This window comes from Lynx rufus, unplaced genomic scaffold, assembly GCF_022079265.1.
Source record: "Lynx rufus isolate CCGP_SWC_20201006 ecotype Redwood Valley unplaced genomic scaffold, mLynRuf1.p SCAF_2, whole genome shotgun sequence".
Classification (NCBI taxonomy): Eukaryota; Metazoa; Chordata; class Mammalia; order Carnivora; family Felidae; genus Lynx; species Lynx rufus.
Genome location: NW_025814834.1, coordinates 51,209,385 through 51,225,887, shown reverse-complemented (window position 1 = coordinate 51,225,887; position 16,503 = coordinate 51,209,385). Strand labels below are relative to the sequence as shown.

At 36.8% G+C, this 16,503-nt stretch overlaps 1 protein-coding gene across 1 annotated transcript in view; it reads right to left on the bottom strand.

Annotated features, from left to right (window-relative positions):
* Positions 1-1,393: 1,393 nt before the first annotated feature.
* FRZB (frizzled related protein) overlaps positions 1,394-16,503 on the bottom strand; it is a 30,072-nt gene continuing 14,962 nt past the window's right edge. The window contains exons 3-6 of the mRNA XM_047086033.1: positions 9,797-9,862; positions 5,463-5,667; positions 5,025-5,088; positions 1,394-1,572 (exon numbers count right to left, since the gene is read on the bottom strand). Of these exons, the coding sequence (XP_046941989.1) occupies positions 1,456-1,572; positions 5,025-5,088; positions 5,463-5,667; positions 9,797-9,862 (452 nt within the window). The 3' untranslated portion in view covers positions 1,394-1,455. The remainder of the gene's footprint in view (positions 1,573-5,024; positions 5,089-5,462; positions 5,668-9,796; positions 9,863-16,503) is intronic.

Genomic DNA, 16,503 nt, shown 5'->3' with positions numbered 1-16,503 from the left:
AGGAAGGAAGGAAAAGCATCAGTTATTCCCCAAGGTCCCTGGGCACACTGCAGCTTGGGTAGCAAGATTGTGCATTTGGTTCAAAAGTCAGCATAACCTCTCTCCTGGGGCACCTGGGTGGCTCAGTCAATTAAGCGAAGCATTGGACTTCAGGTCAGGTCGTGACCTCACGGTTCATGAGTTTGAGCCCTGTGTTGGGCTCTCTGCTGTCAGGACAGAGCCTGCTTTGGATGCTCTGCCTTCCTCTCTGTCCCTCCCTTGCCTGCGTGCTCTTTCAAAAATAAATAAAAATATTAAAACAAAAAAGAATAATCTCTCTCCTGACAACCGTAATTCCTTTTATTAGGCATATTTTACTGAGCATTAAACAGCACAAATCCAAATGATCAAGTACAGGCCTGTAATTCAGTCCAGCTTGGGTGTGAGTGCACAAACACATACACACGCTCACGCACACAGGCACACCCTTGCACATTTTACCATGCTGCAAACTACAGCATTTTATAGAGCTATGTATCTTCCAAAAATAATACCCTGGTGCACATGCATACATACTTTCTTTTCCTGGTCAACACATCAAGTCAAGATTTATTTTAAAAGATGCAAAAAAAAAAAAAAAAAACTTACACCAATGGGTTTATTTAAAGGGAAGCAAACTTAACAGAGGTACGCTGATAACAGCAGATGTCTAGTTACAATTCACTTCCCTAATGCTGATTAATATATTCACAAACAAACCAAATGTATTGTCAAAAGAAAAATGCTACTGTTAACACCCCAACAGCTACTGGTTTCAGTTGTGCTTCTCAATCAGGCAAAATGTTCCTTCCCCAGCTCCTAGCACTATTTATTTTGCTTCCTGCCAATCTTGCAAATAATTTATCTTGTGTGTCGTTTCCTCATAAATGGTTCCTGGTGCTTGATTGCTTTGCCTGTGTGGCATTTGATTTCAAACTGCCATTTTACCTTTATAAACATTCAGAACTTTTAAGCGTGAGGAGAATGCCCAAAAGGCATGTGAAAATGAGGCTGTAATTAGATGAGCAGACTAGGTTTCACAGCATATCTAGCTCTCTGTGTATACCAGAAATCTCTCTTTGCATCCAATATTGCATTCCCAATCTGGGTGCAGAACAGCATATTAACATTTACTCCAGCAAAAAGGCCCTGGTATCAACATGTTTAATTTATTATTATTGCAGAGAATAGTTTTCCCAGGATTAGTGAAACAGAATACATATATTTAAGGAGCTGCACTCAGAACACAATAAAGAAAAAAGAAAGAGGGAAGAGAAAAACAGAAAATGAAAGAGAAAATAGAAGTAATATCAGTTACCACATGATTTTTGTGGTAAAAAATAGAATATGACGTGCAATAGTGCAATTTTCCTTTGCTAGTCCAGCAATGCAAGTCTTAATAGGAAGTCCACTGGTGTTCTTTCTGCATTTCAAGATTTAGTTGCGTGCTTGCCGGGGATTGGAGCTCTTGCCAGGCTTCTGACTCTGAGTGGAATCACTATGGCTTGAATCGCTTTTATTGAGTCCAAGATGGCGGAGCTTCATATCCCAGCGCTGTGAAATTCAAAACAGAAAATGCTAACGTGCATGTATCACCAGGGTCATCATTTCTATTATTCTAACAACTAAGTAAGACCTCAAAGTCAGAACTCAAAATCCTTTTCCAAAAGTAGAAAATTCATATCCCAGGATAACAAAATTGATGCTACGTGAACATAATTCTCTGATCATAAAAAGCACCAAATTGGCCACCTATAATATATCAGTTATGTTTTCATATCAGACCTTAAACTTAAAATTTCCACATCAAATGGTGACAAAAATATCTATCAAAATCTGCAGGTATTTCCGGAACTAACATACACAAGTCTGGCACTACACAGGGGATCACCAATGGAAGATTTACACAGAGAATTTGAAGGGCTATTCTTCATCTTCTTCTTCTACAATACATCAGAACATAGCTTTTTAAAACATATGTGATTTAAGCAGTGAAAAAAATAGAAATTTGGGGGGGGGGGAAATGAGATCTCTTAAAAACATATTTCCAAGTAATATCTACCAAGTGCGACAATCACAACAGATAAGGTCCTGCACTCATTCTGTTTTACAAAGCCAACATTACCAATATTTCTAATGACCACAGTCAAGTTCACTAATATTTCATAGTAACACTACCAATAGTATTTACATGTAATATAATAAAAGGAAGTTATATTATTGGTGTTAAAGGTAGTGAATAAGGACCACAGCACTACTTCTCAAATTTCAATGAATACAGAAATCACCTGGAGATATTAATATTGCAGATTCTCATCCAATAGGTCTGGGCTGGGGCCCAAGATCTTCATATGTAGCAAGCTCCCAGGTGATGCCAATGTTGCTGGCCCCAAGACCACACTTTGAGCAGCAAGGAGCTAATGTCAGATGGCCCAAGCCCAAATTCTATCAGTTACCGTGCAAAGTTTCTTGAACTTATTAAACCTCATTTTAATCATTAGCACATTGGAATTAATAATAGAATATACTTATAAGACTGTTCTGAAGATTAACAAATGAAAAATATCTGAAGGGCTTAGCATATAATTATCATTTTTTAATTACTAAAAGTAATTCTTCATTTTAGCATACTTTACAATCTTATTGTTTTTCATATTAAAAAACAGTCTGATTCTCAGCTGCCCAAGGCAGACCAAATATTTTGATTTGAACAACCTGCTCTAACAGAGACTTAGGTAGACAACCATCTGTATGGCAAAACCAAAAGAAGGTCTTTATCTCATTCTTATTCTATTCACTGAGCAAAAAGAAGAAAAAAAAAATCAGCTGAAAAGGGAAAATCCATAAAACTCTTTTTTACATCCTCAAATTGACAGGAAAACTAAACTAAGGATCTCAATAATTCTAGCCAAAAGAGATTTTCCTACCCAAGATATTTAGCCATGAGTATCTGCAATATCAATTAAAAATTGTTGGGATTCCTGGGTGGGTCAGTCAGTTAAATGTCTGACTTCAGCTCAGGTCATGATCTCATGGTTCATGAGTTTGAGCCCCACATCAGGCCCACTGCTGTCTGCACAGAGCCTGCTTCAGATCTTCTCTCCCAGACTCCCCCTGCTTGCGCTCGCTCTCTCAAAATAAATAAATTAATTAAAAAAAAATGTTCACATTATTGATTTAATTCTTCCCTTTAGCATGTTTACATCCAGACTGAGATATAAAGAATTTCACAACAATTCTGTGAGTCCCCTGTAGAAAGCAATGGAAAATGTTTGCCTAAGAAATAGGATAAACAAGCCATGTGTCCTGGGTCTTTACATGATGGTAGTTGTTTTGGTACCAAAAGAGAAGCAGCAAGCAAGCCTCGTTACATGCTTTGCAGCAGGGATGTTGAAAGCTCTTCCAACTGGTACAGGAATTTAGGACAAATTCCTGTTCTGCATTAGCAAGCAGAAAACCAAATTAAAAGAACAGTAAGAGATTCCAACTTACTGAAGAAGAGCCACTTTTTAATAAACACCAAAGTAACTGAAAATAGATACAAATGGAGAATTCCCACAAGTCTGAACTTGAAATACATCTCACTTTTGACAAATATACCAGGGAAAAAAAGAACTTACTGAAGGGTAGTTTCTCCCTGCAAAATAATGCCCTTTACATTTTTGTAGGTCACTTCAACTCAAATGTGTCTGCTGTGTCAAGTGCCAGATGTATAAGATAAACTGCTCAGGGGTGTTTAACTTACCCTGTAAATGTTTCCCAAGCCTTCAAACTCACAGAAGTTAGAGGATGTATTATGTTTGGTACAATTCCCACTCTTTCTTTTCCCTCCCTGCCCACAACACACACACACACACACACACACACACACACACACACACACACACACACCCTTTTCAATTCTTTGCCAATATGCGCATACGTTCCTTTCTTTGGAACAGATTAGCTTAGTATATAGTAAGAAGAAAAGAAATGAAACCTTCTAACCTTCTATAATAAGGTTATATACCGTGATTTTTAAAATTTTTTTAAGTTTATTTATTTATTTGGAGAGAGACAGCATGAGCTGGGGATGGGCACAGAGAGAAAGAATCCCAAGCAGGCTCTGTGCTGTAAGCACAAAGCCCAATGTGGGGCTTAACCTCATGAACCATGAGATCATGACCTGAGCCGAAATCCAGAGTCACTCAACTGACTGAGCCACCCAGGTGCCCCTATTGTGATTTTTTAAATGTATCACTTACAGAATCTAAGAATCAGTGGTTTAAAAACAAAGCTACATTACTGCTCTAAGGACCTAATTTGGTCAGATGTCTTATACACAGATGAACATGGCTGCATTTTGTACAGAAGAACTGGTGTCTACGAATTGGAACAACATTGGTAGTTTCCTACCCATCCTTTGTTCTCCCCTCTTGACTCCCAGAACTGCAATTTATGCCCAGCTAAAAAACTGCATTTGCCATCCTCTCTTGCAGCTAGAGATGGATATGAGACTAAGACCTAAGTAAAAATTGCTAGATGGGGAACTTGGAAACTTCTTTTTACCTCTTTTTTTTTCTCCCTGAAATGTAGGTGTGATACTGGAGGTGGGAAGCCATCTTGAGACCTCCTGGTGAACATGAGCATGGAAGCAATGCCCTTAAAAATGGCAGAACAGCAAGCTAGAAGGAGCTGGAGCCCTAATGATAATGTGGAGCTACCCAACCAGGACTGGACTGACTATAGCCAGACTTCTCATTGTGAGAAGTTAGGCAACTGTAGTTAAATCTCTGATACACTTATAGAGAATTCACTCCTTAAATGAAATTGACATTAAAGACAAACTCAGTCATTAGAATTTGAGATACACACACACACACACACACACACACACACACACACACACACACACACAGAGCTCAGGTTTTAATATTTCTCATGCTGTTAAGGGCAGCTATTGTTTAAATGACAAATGTCTGGTTTTCTACTTTATGTATCACTTTGAACATAAAATATAGGCTTACCTTAACTTTTTTACCAAGTCGATCCTTCCATTTCTCAGCAATAGAACCTTCCACCAACAGTAATCTGTATTTTTTAAAGAAGCAACCATTTTTGAAAAATTAAAAGATATTACTGAAAAATACAAGGAATCGTTGCCAAGAAAGATTTACTGTTTATTCTACAATAGGACAGCCAGATTTTAGAATAGAAATTCTTAATAATTTGTGAGTCATAGACTCCTTTAAGAAATGATGTTATGATCCTTCTCCCCAGAAAAATGCACACCCACAAATTGCACACATATACTTTTCTATCCAGTAAATGATATTGAGGGACCCAAATACAACCTATCTGTAATCCCCTAGGAGTTAGATCCCCAGGTAAGAACTCCAGAGTAAGACGTCTAGAGAAATGAAATAAAGAGATGATAGGTATAGCAATTATTCTGAATGAATTACCTGGAGCGTTCCTCATCTTCATAGCCCATGATGATATACTCCTCATTAACATTAAGTGGAGGACACAGGCAGCCAGAGCTGGTGTAAAGGTTAACGTTTTCCCTTGGAATGTTTACCAGAGAAGCTTTTAGAATCTCCTTCACCTCAACTACTACAGTCACATCATGGCACTTGGTCTTTACTTCTTTAACTTTAGCCCGAATGACTGGATAAAAGAAAATAAAGTCGATATGGTAATATGATACATGATAGATGCCCCATTCAAATAAGACAGGTAGACTTCTTTCTAGTCAATTCATATCCACTTCCTGCTCAACAAATGGAGAAGAAAAGTCAATCAGATGTTTGCCTTAGACATTAGTGAATGACACACTACACAACACACCTGCCCCCTTTAATGTTCAGCCCTGATCCCCTTCCAATTTGTATGTACATATATATTTGTGTATACATATATACACATGTATATGTGTGTGTACATGTGTGCATGTACTTCATAGTGAAAAATCCATTTAGATAATCAAAGGTTGAGTGAATCTGATGTGATTTGCCTCCAAAATTTTATTTGGAATGTGTGCATGCATGTAGTTTCGATTGCTACCAACAGAAGTTTATATTAATTTCACTATATGTAAAGACCTAGTACTTGAATATGCTTTGTTTACTTGTCAGTATTCTATCAGATTCATAGATTTTCTAAAGAGTTGGGGTCTTCAGTGCTTTCAAGTCCTGTTCTACAGTGTCCCCCAACTGTTTCCACCATCTTTCCACCTCCTTACCTTAGTGACTCTTTAGACATCAGCTCCTTTCTTCATTTCAGAGCAAATTATCTTTTATATTTTCCTGTGAGTATACTACACTTTCTTTTTGAATAAAAACTGCTACCACTTGACTTTGTTTCCTCCATCTGCTTTGAAGTCAGACACTCCAACATTTCTTCCTCTCATGTGGTACGGACAATGGTCTAATGTGTCAATTGCATTAATCTACCTCTCTCAGTGGAAATGCTGGCACCCAATTTATCTCACAAGAGCCAGCTTCACTCCTCAACATAAAGATGAACTGCCTTAAAAATAACCAATTTTGCTGCAAAGTCAAAGTATTTGTCTCAGAATCTAGAAAGCACAGTTCTGTGTCTAATCTGGGTATTCTGTCCTTTGGAAGAGCCAAATTTTTTAGATTCCTCCTTCTGATAAATGAGTTATCCTTTTTTTTTTTTTTTTTTGAAAGAGGAGTTTGAAAAGCCTACAAAGAAGTAAAAACATCAATTAGTAAGAAGCCAATGGCTTTTGACCAGGCTCCCCGGCTGCTCTAGTTTAATATCTAGGGATGTTATATGGAAGAAGACACAATATATCCAAATTAATCCACTTTTTGAAAGCCTCTTAGGAACAGATCTGCAAACCACTTTCATCTGAGTTCCTTCCCATGTATTTTAGGGTCTTTTGGACTACACAGGAATGGAAAAAAGTAATCCATGAAAACATAAAGCTAGTTAATAAACCATTCCCCTCATCAATGCCCCAAGTCTATATGGAAACATTCAATAACATCCCACCAGTACAATATATGTATGATAGAAATTAAATTGCAAATTCTAAAAACTTCAGGACAAAATCTCATTTTTGCTTCTCAGGTATTTCAGTTTCTGGAGAAAAGTATGAGAACTTACAGCAAACAAACACAACTACCCAGCTGTCCCTGCTTGGTGAAACTTGTGAGTTAAGAAATCCCTTATTAGTGTTCTCTCTAGTCTGTATTTTAACAAAAAGTAAGATTGCCCTTTTTTGAAATGTCATTTGGGGGAATCAGATGATAAATTGACAAGCCCAGCTAGCAGGCATTTTTTTGTGTCCTGGTTTATGTAAATGTGCTTCATAGCATCCATCAACTCTTAGAGATTAGCAAACTGTGCAAATGTTCTCAAACTAATGATTTATTTACCCAGTGTGTCTACTATTTTCATTAGAAATTTTTAGCACATGTACCCACTCCAAAACAAATATCTCTCTACAAGACTTACTTTATTATTCAAGTAACTTTGTTAAAGCTCAAGAGCTTTTACTGAATTAATCTGAATGAAGCACAGGTCATCTGAATTATCATTTACTCCCGCCCCAACTTTGTTTTCTCATTAGACACAGGCAGATACTTATGACAAAAATCAACAGATTTTAGAAATTAAGTTGCATTTTCTTTTCAGCATTCTTCCTTCTATTTAATCATTTGAGTGCCTGACTTCCCCCAAAGATGTTCCACATTAAGCTGCAGACACATGAAATCCTTCAACTTTGGGCAACCTGGTTATTGTTTGGCCATGAAAAAGAAATGATCTCTCTCCCATTAAATGTGATCTGTATTCCATTTTACGTTATACTATTCCCTCAGCTACTGTGTCAAAAATCTTCTCTTTCCATGACTTGTAAGCACTAGTTTTTTAACTTTTAATCAAAACAGCAGCATCAACCATTGAAGCACTAAGAAAGTAAGATAAAGTAAAAATCAATAAGAAAAGTAAAATAAATACCAAGTAAACAAAATTCCCTTGAAATAACATTTTTATTATGATTTTTTTTACTATAACTATACTTAAAAGTCCATAAAACATTTTTCAATCTTGAAAACCTAATCTCCTAAAAATCAAGACCTCCATTTCCCTGTGATTTTTCACATTGGGTTTTAGAAGAATGGATCCTCCAATTAGCAGCCAGGCATGTGACTTCTCAGAAAAACAACCTTTCAACCTTGCAAGCCACCGTTGGCTAAGAGAAATTAGATTCCTCTTAAGATGAGTAGTAAGCAAAAAATAAAAATTTATTCCATTGAAGAAAAACTTGTAAAATGAGTACATTTATTTCAAAGAGATTTACCTGAGAATTTTCTATTTTATACTTTCTAATACATGATATTTTCATAGATATCAAAGATTACTCTTACAGAGTCTTACCAATTTCTCTCCTTCCTACTCCCAACAGTACAGAAATAAATTTGCTATATATGTTCTATGTCCTCTAAAATAAGGCCTGTAAATTTGATAATAAAATTCTCATTTTAATAAAGTTTCCTTTAAAAATGTATTTAAAAAAACATTTTAATGTTTATTTTTGAGAGAGACAGAGACAGAATGTGAGTGGGTTAGGGGCAGAGAGAGAGGGAGACACAGAATCCGAAGCAGGCTCCAGGCTCCGAGCTGTCAGCACAGAGCCTGACACGGGGCTCAAACCCATGAGCTGTGAGACCATGACCTGAGCCAAAGTAGACGCTCAACCAACTGAGCCACCCAGGTGCCCCTAAAAATGTATTTAATTGTCATGTTTATTCATTGACCCCACATCAACAATCATCTTCAGAGATATAGTCACATGACCTTTATTAATCTTATAGATGCCCAGGAAAAAAATCACAATAAAATGCCTATGGATTACAGCAAATGTTTTTTGTCCCTTGTTGTATCAACTGGAAAATTCTGAGTTGTCTAAATATAAGAGTAATTGATATTTGTGACTCTGAAGCATGCCAGTACCCAAAAGTACATTCTAAATAATTTAAGAAAGGACAACTTACATTCAATAATCACTGATAAAATTAGGATAATAATACATCTCATGGGGCAGTTGAGGAAACTATAAAAGATAGTGTATAGAAGTCACTTTGCACAGTACCTGGTACAAAGACAGGAGGCTTTTTCCTCCATTTAAGTCTGTTGGCTACATTTAGATGGGTGGCTCTTAGATTAATATTTTATCAAACTGTCACATTTCTAGGTCAAGCTAGACAACAAAACATTTCCTTAATTGAATACCAACAACTTCTGTGTTACTTTCCAGCTCTGTCAATGTGTTCCATGAGACAGACTGATTGGAGAAACCAAGTTGTCCTCTGTTAACCATCCATCCCTTATGCATGAAAGTGCTCCTCTGTTCACCCCAGTGAAGCTGACTTGGAAGCAAAACTGAAAACCCATGCAGCCCCAAACATTCAAGCTCAAATCCTCCTCAGCCTCTCAGAGAGCAATCTAGTTTGAAATGCAGCTCTGTGTACTTACTTAATTACATGGTTCTAGATGCCAGCAATGCTGCCCAATATGATTCAAAATCAAGCATTGGTTAAGAATTTTGCCCATCAGACATTTTAATTGTTTGGGACAGGGGACTATGTGCTTAAAAGTTGTCTTTGTCTGGTTTTAAGCCTTATTCTTAAACTGCTCTAATTCTCTCTCTCTCTCTCTCTCTCTCTCTCTCTCTCTCTCTCTCTCTCTCACACACACACACACACACACACACACGCACACACACACACACACACTACTTTCTTAGCACAGCAGTTATCCTTACCATAGTTGTAATTGTTTCGGAAATAGGTCTTCTGTGTAGCTCTAATAGGCTTACACTTGCAGCGTTCTGAAAAATACAACATTTTAGCTGTCAGCAAAAATTCAACATGAGCTTTCTTTTGTTCATTCACATTTTTGGTAAGGTAGATCCAAATTTGGTGGCGAGGAGGCTCTTAGTAATTCTATGTGTTTGATCTCTTTCTCCTGGAACTACATTCATGTTTATTCTGTTTACCTAGCCTCTTATTTAATGTGAGTATGCTCATAAGCTCCTACTCTTCAACAAACCACCCGAATCCTAAGGAAACCCTGTTCACTACCATGCAAGAACAGATCATGACCCCTGAATCCCCCAAAAAAGGCATTTAATGCCTATGGAAACAGAACCAATGCCTACTGAAAGGCAATTTCCTGCTTATGCTCAGGCAACTGGTTTACCCCTGTGGGGTACCAACTGCATTCATATATGCTTTACACATTACATAGCACTTTTCCAAATACTATTTCCTGCATCTAAAAGCAACTCAAGGGGCGCCTGGGTGGCTCAGCCGGTTAAGCGTCTGACTTTGGCTCAGGTCACGATCTCGCGGTCCGTGAGTTCGAGCCCCGCGTCGGGCTCTGTGCTGACTGCTCAGAGCCTGGAGCCTGTTTCAGATTCTGTGTCTCCCTCTCTCTCTGACTCTCCCTCGTTCATGCTCTGTCTCTGTCTCAAAAATAAATAAACGTTAAAAAAAAATTTAAAAAAATAATAAAAGCAACTCAATGAGATAAGCATGTATTATTACAACCCAGTGAACTCAGTGAAGTTCTTAAGAGAGGCCATGAGCCCCATGTATAGGCAGAATAACTGCTATTTAACTCAATGATATTTTTATACTTACTGGAAGAAATTTACTAAGTACATAATTTGAAATGAGAAGTTCCATACTTTTCAAATCTGCAATAAACAAAGGGGTGTATATATCTATAAAAATTAGTGTATTTGTTTTCTTTGGGTAAATACCCAGTAATGGAAATGTTGGGTCATCTGGTGTTTCTATTTTTAACTTTTTTCAAGTAAGTGCTACATCCAGTGTGAGGCTTGAACTCACATTGAGATCTCACTCCTGAGATCAGGAGTTGCATGCTACCCTGACTGAGCCAGACAGGCACCCTTTTATTTTTAATTTTTTGAGAAGCCCCCATACTATTTTTCACAGTGGCTGTACCAATTTACATTCCTATGAAGAGTTCATGAGGGAGAGATTCTTAAGATGAGACTATTTCTGAAGAAGTAACTGATATAGTCTTTGATTTACAAACTATCCTCACCCATATACAGAAAGGGATTTGTACTTTTTCTATCATTTAAAAATAGGTATTTTTCAAATGTAATGCATGTAGATAAATTATCTACATATTTGGAATTCTTTAGAAATTTTCTCATACTCTAATAATTCTTGGCAAAACTATACCAAATATCACTGCATTGAATCTAATATGATTCAATGATGTTGTTACCATATAATTTTGCTTGAAGCATAGACAAATGGATTCCATAACATTCCCAGAGATTTTTTAAAAATTTTATTATAAAGTGATTTAGGAAGATTTCAAGTAGGTATTTACATAACTATATATACACAACTACATGCACATAGGTAGACCATTTCCTAATAGCTAATAGCGAAGCAGTTACATTCTTGGTGGGACTATATTTGATTCATCTACAGTGCACTTATATCTGCTAGCCTCAGAGGTGGCAATACCATACCATATATGTGACCCTTGCCATGCTTCCAATCCCTTTCGCTATAAACAATTATCTGCCTAGTTGAAGCAACTAGTAGCTCAATAAAATAATAAAGAGACATGGAAATTTATATCTACAAGGCTCAAATATGGAAGAACTTCCTTTCACCTATTTATGCTAGCTCAAACCAAACGTATTCATACCTAAGTGTATTCATGAAAAATATATCTTAGATCAAAAAATTTGGAGAATTATTCTTCTTCTCAAGTTCAGTTACTCACATCTACATATATATCCCCCAAAGCCCCAAGAACTGGGAAATTACAAAGAAACCATAGAGGGATATACTGTTTGCATTATTAATTATGTTTTTTGCACCTGCCACCCTAAGTAAGATAGCAACAGCTTTTTTTTTTTTTTTAACTATCAACAGTTGATTTCCCAGACTTTTACAGAGGCAGTAATACCATTATCATTTCTTTACTTTAATTTGCTAATAATTTTGCTAGGAGTCTTCCTCTCTCAGCTTCCAAATGCATAAGGTTTTTAAATTTTGGTTTCTACAGTGGTAAAATAAAATCTATTATTTACTGAGCTTTGCACAAAAACCGTTAGATATTGATTAGCTTACATTCCACCACTGAGAAGAAAAGGTCGTAAAGGAACTGCCTTGGTGTTTTTATCCGGAGGAAAAAAAATATATGAACAAATTAAGGAGCTGGCTGCAACAAAGTAAGTGACAAAGAATTCTTCAAATGTGGGTAAGTTTTTATATTAACAATTCACTTGCCTCAATGTCTAGAACTGAATGTAACATCACGAATTGCAGAACAGCACATCATCCTACATCTCACAAGCATCTACAGGCCTCCATCAGGAAACCATCTTTGGCAGCTCTCCCTCAAGTTCTTGCTTGGTTCTCTCAGGCACTCTCTCCTAGCATCAACGGTTTCCTACTTCTCTGCTAATGAAACTGACGACTGTTTATTATACTAGTACAAACATGAGTTTATCACTCTCATACAAATATTAGTTTGCAAAATTAACATCCCTAAGCTCCACAGAATCTGGTTTGCAATTCAGAGATGTCTCCCAGTGCACTGCAGTGCCCGAGCCACAAACAGCCTCGTGGTCTCAACAAGAAGGCATCTTATTAACATAGTTCAGGGAGGAAAGTAATCACATCCTTCTTTATTCCAATTTTTATTCATAAAAATAGGCTCACTGAAAACACATAATTATGATAGTATTTTTAAAGAGTCAGATGGTTTTATAAAGTCTAAGGAATTCCAAGTACCTGATACAATTGTCAAATGTGATTCTCAGTGGACCTTCCCTACTTAATGCAATCTGTTCAAGTTAATGCTTAAGTGTTATACAACTCTCTAACCGTGACCTTTATTTGAAATTGACTACCATTGGGTCTCATCCAGAGCCATAAGACTGTAACTAACTTCTCTTGCCAGATTCCAAAACCACTATAACCTTTCATGTCCAATGACTTTGGAATACCACTATCTAGGAATTAGTATCTTTCTGCTTTTTCTAGGAAAAGATGTCTTAGGTCTGTGTGTAGGATTTATTGTCAAAAAGTACATGGGGATGCAAGAAAATATAATTCTATTTGCATTGCAGTTTCCATTGTAATTCTTTCAAGATTGGCTCATTCTAATCAGTTTAAAATTTAAATGATTTTAATTTGTACCAAATGTATTATATGTTTTAGATCTTGGCATTTGACCCTTGAAGCCCACTTGTCCCGTTCTGTCCATTTTAAGAAACATAGCAGCAAACCACAAATTTTAAAACAAACGTAAAAAATAAATTTTTACTATTTGAAAATCTATATTCTTAACTATAACTTCTTTACAGAGATCCAGATCTATATTTTTAAGATGTGCCCATAAGTATGCCCTAAGGTGATTTTTAAACATATCTTTTAGAGTTACCAGGAGAATTAAATGAGATAATACACATCAAATACACATTTGACGCATCAAATGGTCACATATGTGACCATTCTAATAAGTATTAGAATGCAAGAGAATATGACAACACGATTAAGGGCACATGGATTTGAATCCCAGCTCCATTTCTTCCTAGTGGTATGACCTTGAGAAAGTTACCTCGGGCAAAACCTATTTCTAAATTAATACTGCCTACCTCACAGGGTTATTGTTAAGAATTTAAAGAATAATTCACTTAAGGAATTTGACACAGAGACTATTACTTAGTAATCATTCACCGACTGTTAGCTCTTAGCAATAGTAATATATAAACACACCAAAAAGATCTTAAGGTATTTTATGCAAATTCAAGAGCAGCAGATAAAATAAGAGACAATTTTCTAACAAAAAATCATCTGCAAGTTGATTTAAAGATTAAAGTTTAAAGTTTATACTTAAAAGTTTAAGCTTAAAGATGAAAATGTGCTGAATTTTTCCCTAGAGATAGAAACTTTTATATATATTACATTTGGTTGGGCGGGTTTAAAAAAATAGAATTTAGAAATCACATTGGTATTATGCTCACACAAGGGTACACTATTCCACAAAAAAAGAATGAAATGATGCACAGAAATGGATAAATATCAAAAACATTATGCAAAAACAAAAGTAGCCAGTCACAAAAGAGTATGTACTATATGATTCCATTTACATGGATGTGAAGAACAGACACTAATCTATGGTAATAAAAATAACACCTGTGCTTGCCTCACAGTGAGGTGGGTGACTGGGCACAAGGGAATTCTTAGAGATGATGGAAATATTCTTTATTTTGAGCTGGGGGATAGCTACATAGGTATATACATTTGTCAAAATTCAGTGTGGCATACACTTAATTATGCATTTTACTGTAAGTAAATTATACATCAATGAAGTACCATTAACATAAAAATTCATGAGACCTTCCTTTCATATTTCCATAAACTGAAGTGTGCCATGACTTAGCAGCTGTTCATTACATGTTTAAAATAATATTTATTTCCCAATCATATGCATAAGGCAAAGAATATATTAGATTTTATTTTGGATAAGAGCAGTATGTGGAAAATGCAATGCAGTTGATTGGTGAACCTAGGTAATATAATAAGGCTTTAAAAAGCAAAAATAACATTTGCTCGGTTTAGCTTAAAAAAACAAACCTCAAAATTGTAATAAAGGTCCCTATTCATAGTAATTTGTGCTTTATAAAAGGGAACTGTTTAAGATTGAGAGGGCTAACACTGTATTAATAAGAAAAGGAAATTTAGTTTATTCCTTTAGGATTTATGTCTTTGGAAATTTTTAAATAAACTTTCCTTCACAACATTTATGGATCCAAGAGTCATTCAGGATATACGAAATATAGTCCATGAGATTTGCCCATTTTCTCCCATGAGATCTGAAGTGTTATGTTCAGTGAAGTACTATAAAGAGGTCAATTAACAAAAACATAAAGTGGGCTCCATAGTCTTTTAGAACATCATTTACCCCTCCCAAGCACATAGAAAAGAGGTGACAGAAAAGGAAGGTGCAGTCCCTGCTCACTCCCCTCACCCCATGTCCTGGGCAGGCATATGCCTGGTACAAGGAGGTGGCCATTACACTTCTTTTTTTTTTTTTTAAGTGTATTTGTTTATTTTGAGAGTGGGGAGGGGCAGAGAGAGAGAGCACAGAGCCCGACGTGGAGCTCAGTCTCACAAACCAAGAGATCATGACCTGAGCCAAAATCAAGAGTCAGACTCTTAACCGACTGAGCCAACCAGGCGCCCCTGGCCATTACATTTCTAATGAACGGTGGGGTGGATGAACCAATAAACTGACTATGAAGTTTCAATGCTGGGGACCTGGGAAAACAATGGTGCCACATACTAAAAAAGTTACAAGAAGGAAATCTGTAATAAAAAGACAGCTTTAATTATTAACTAGGTTGTAATTGAAGTACAAATAGGCGACCTAGGTAGAAGTGTTTATTGAAGGAGAAATATGGTGCTGTACCTGTGACAGGGATAAGAACTGGAGTCACAAGAGTGATAATTAAGCCTAGTTGCTGGATATACTCCAAAGGGAAGAAACCGTTATAAGGAGAGAGCAGTAGAGGCCAAGCACAAAGTCTCAGGGAATGCCCATGGTTAGGGGACAGGGGAAGAACTAGCATGACTTGGGTAACAGTTCAAGGAGGAAAATGCTTAGGAATAAAAATGGGTCAAAGTGTCAAATACTGCGAAATAACGAAAAAAAAAAGCATATACTTGTAAGGAACTATAGAATTGTAAATATTCTTTTTATCTATCCTAATTTTTTTTTTAATAAATGGCAGAAGTTGCCCCAAGTTAATTCAGCTGCTAGAGTCAGTAAACATTTGCACCAAAGCAAAAAACTAAATTCCCCAAATTAGGAGGAAGTCAAGGGGAGGAAAGAAGTTTGGAGAAAGAGAGAGAATGAATCTCTACCACCCCAGTCAGGCACAGGCCATCCCGCAAAGAGGGCACCCCCTCTGGGGCACGCCTGGCAGGTGCAGGCAGTCAGAAATCTCTAGTTACTCAGCAGCAGCCACTCAAACTTAAGAGTTTCTCTGAAGCACCTCAGAAATAGGGGCAGAGAGACATTAGTCAAACCTGTGTAGGGTACCCAGCTTACACTAGGGGATACCGCTAATGTTTCCCTAATTCAAAAATATGTCACACGGGAACTCCAAGGTCAATACAGTCTGACTTTATAATCAGAAACAAACCAGAGAAGTAACTGGGTTAGGCTCATGTAATTCATTAGTGTCAGAATTTACCAACTATACCTGCTCTCTGGAAAAATTTTTGTTTTTCAAAAATAAAAACTCGTAAGGTACGCCTGGGTGGCTCAGTCGGTTAAGCATCTGACTCTTGATTTCGGCTCAGGTCATGATCTCACAGTCATGACAGCCAGCCCAGCTTCGGGCTCCACACTGAGCATGAAGCCTCCTTGGGATTCTCTCTCTCCCTCTTCCTCTGCCCCTCC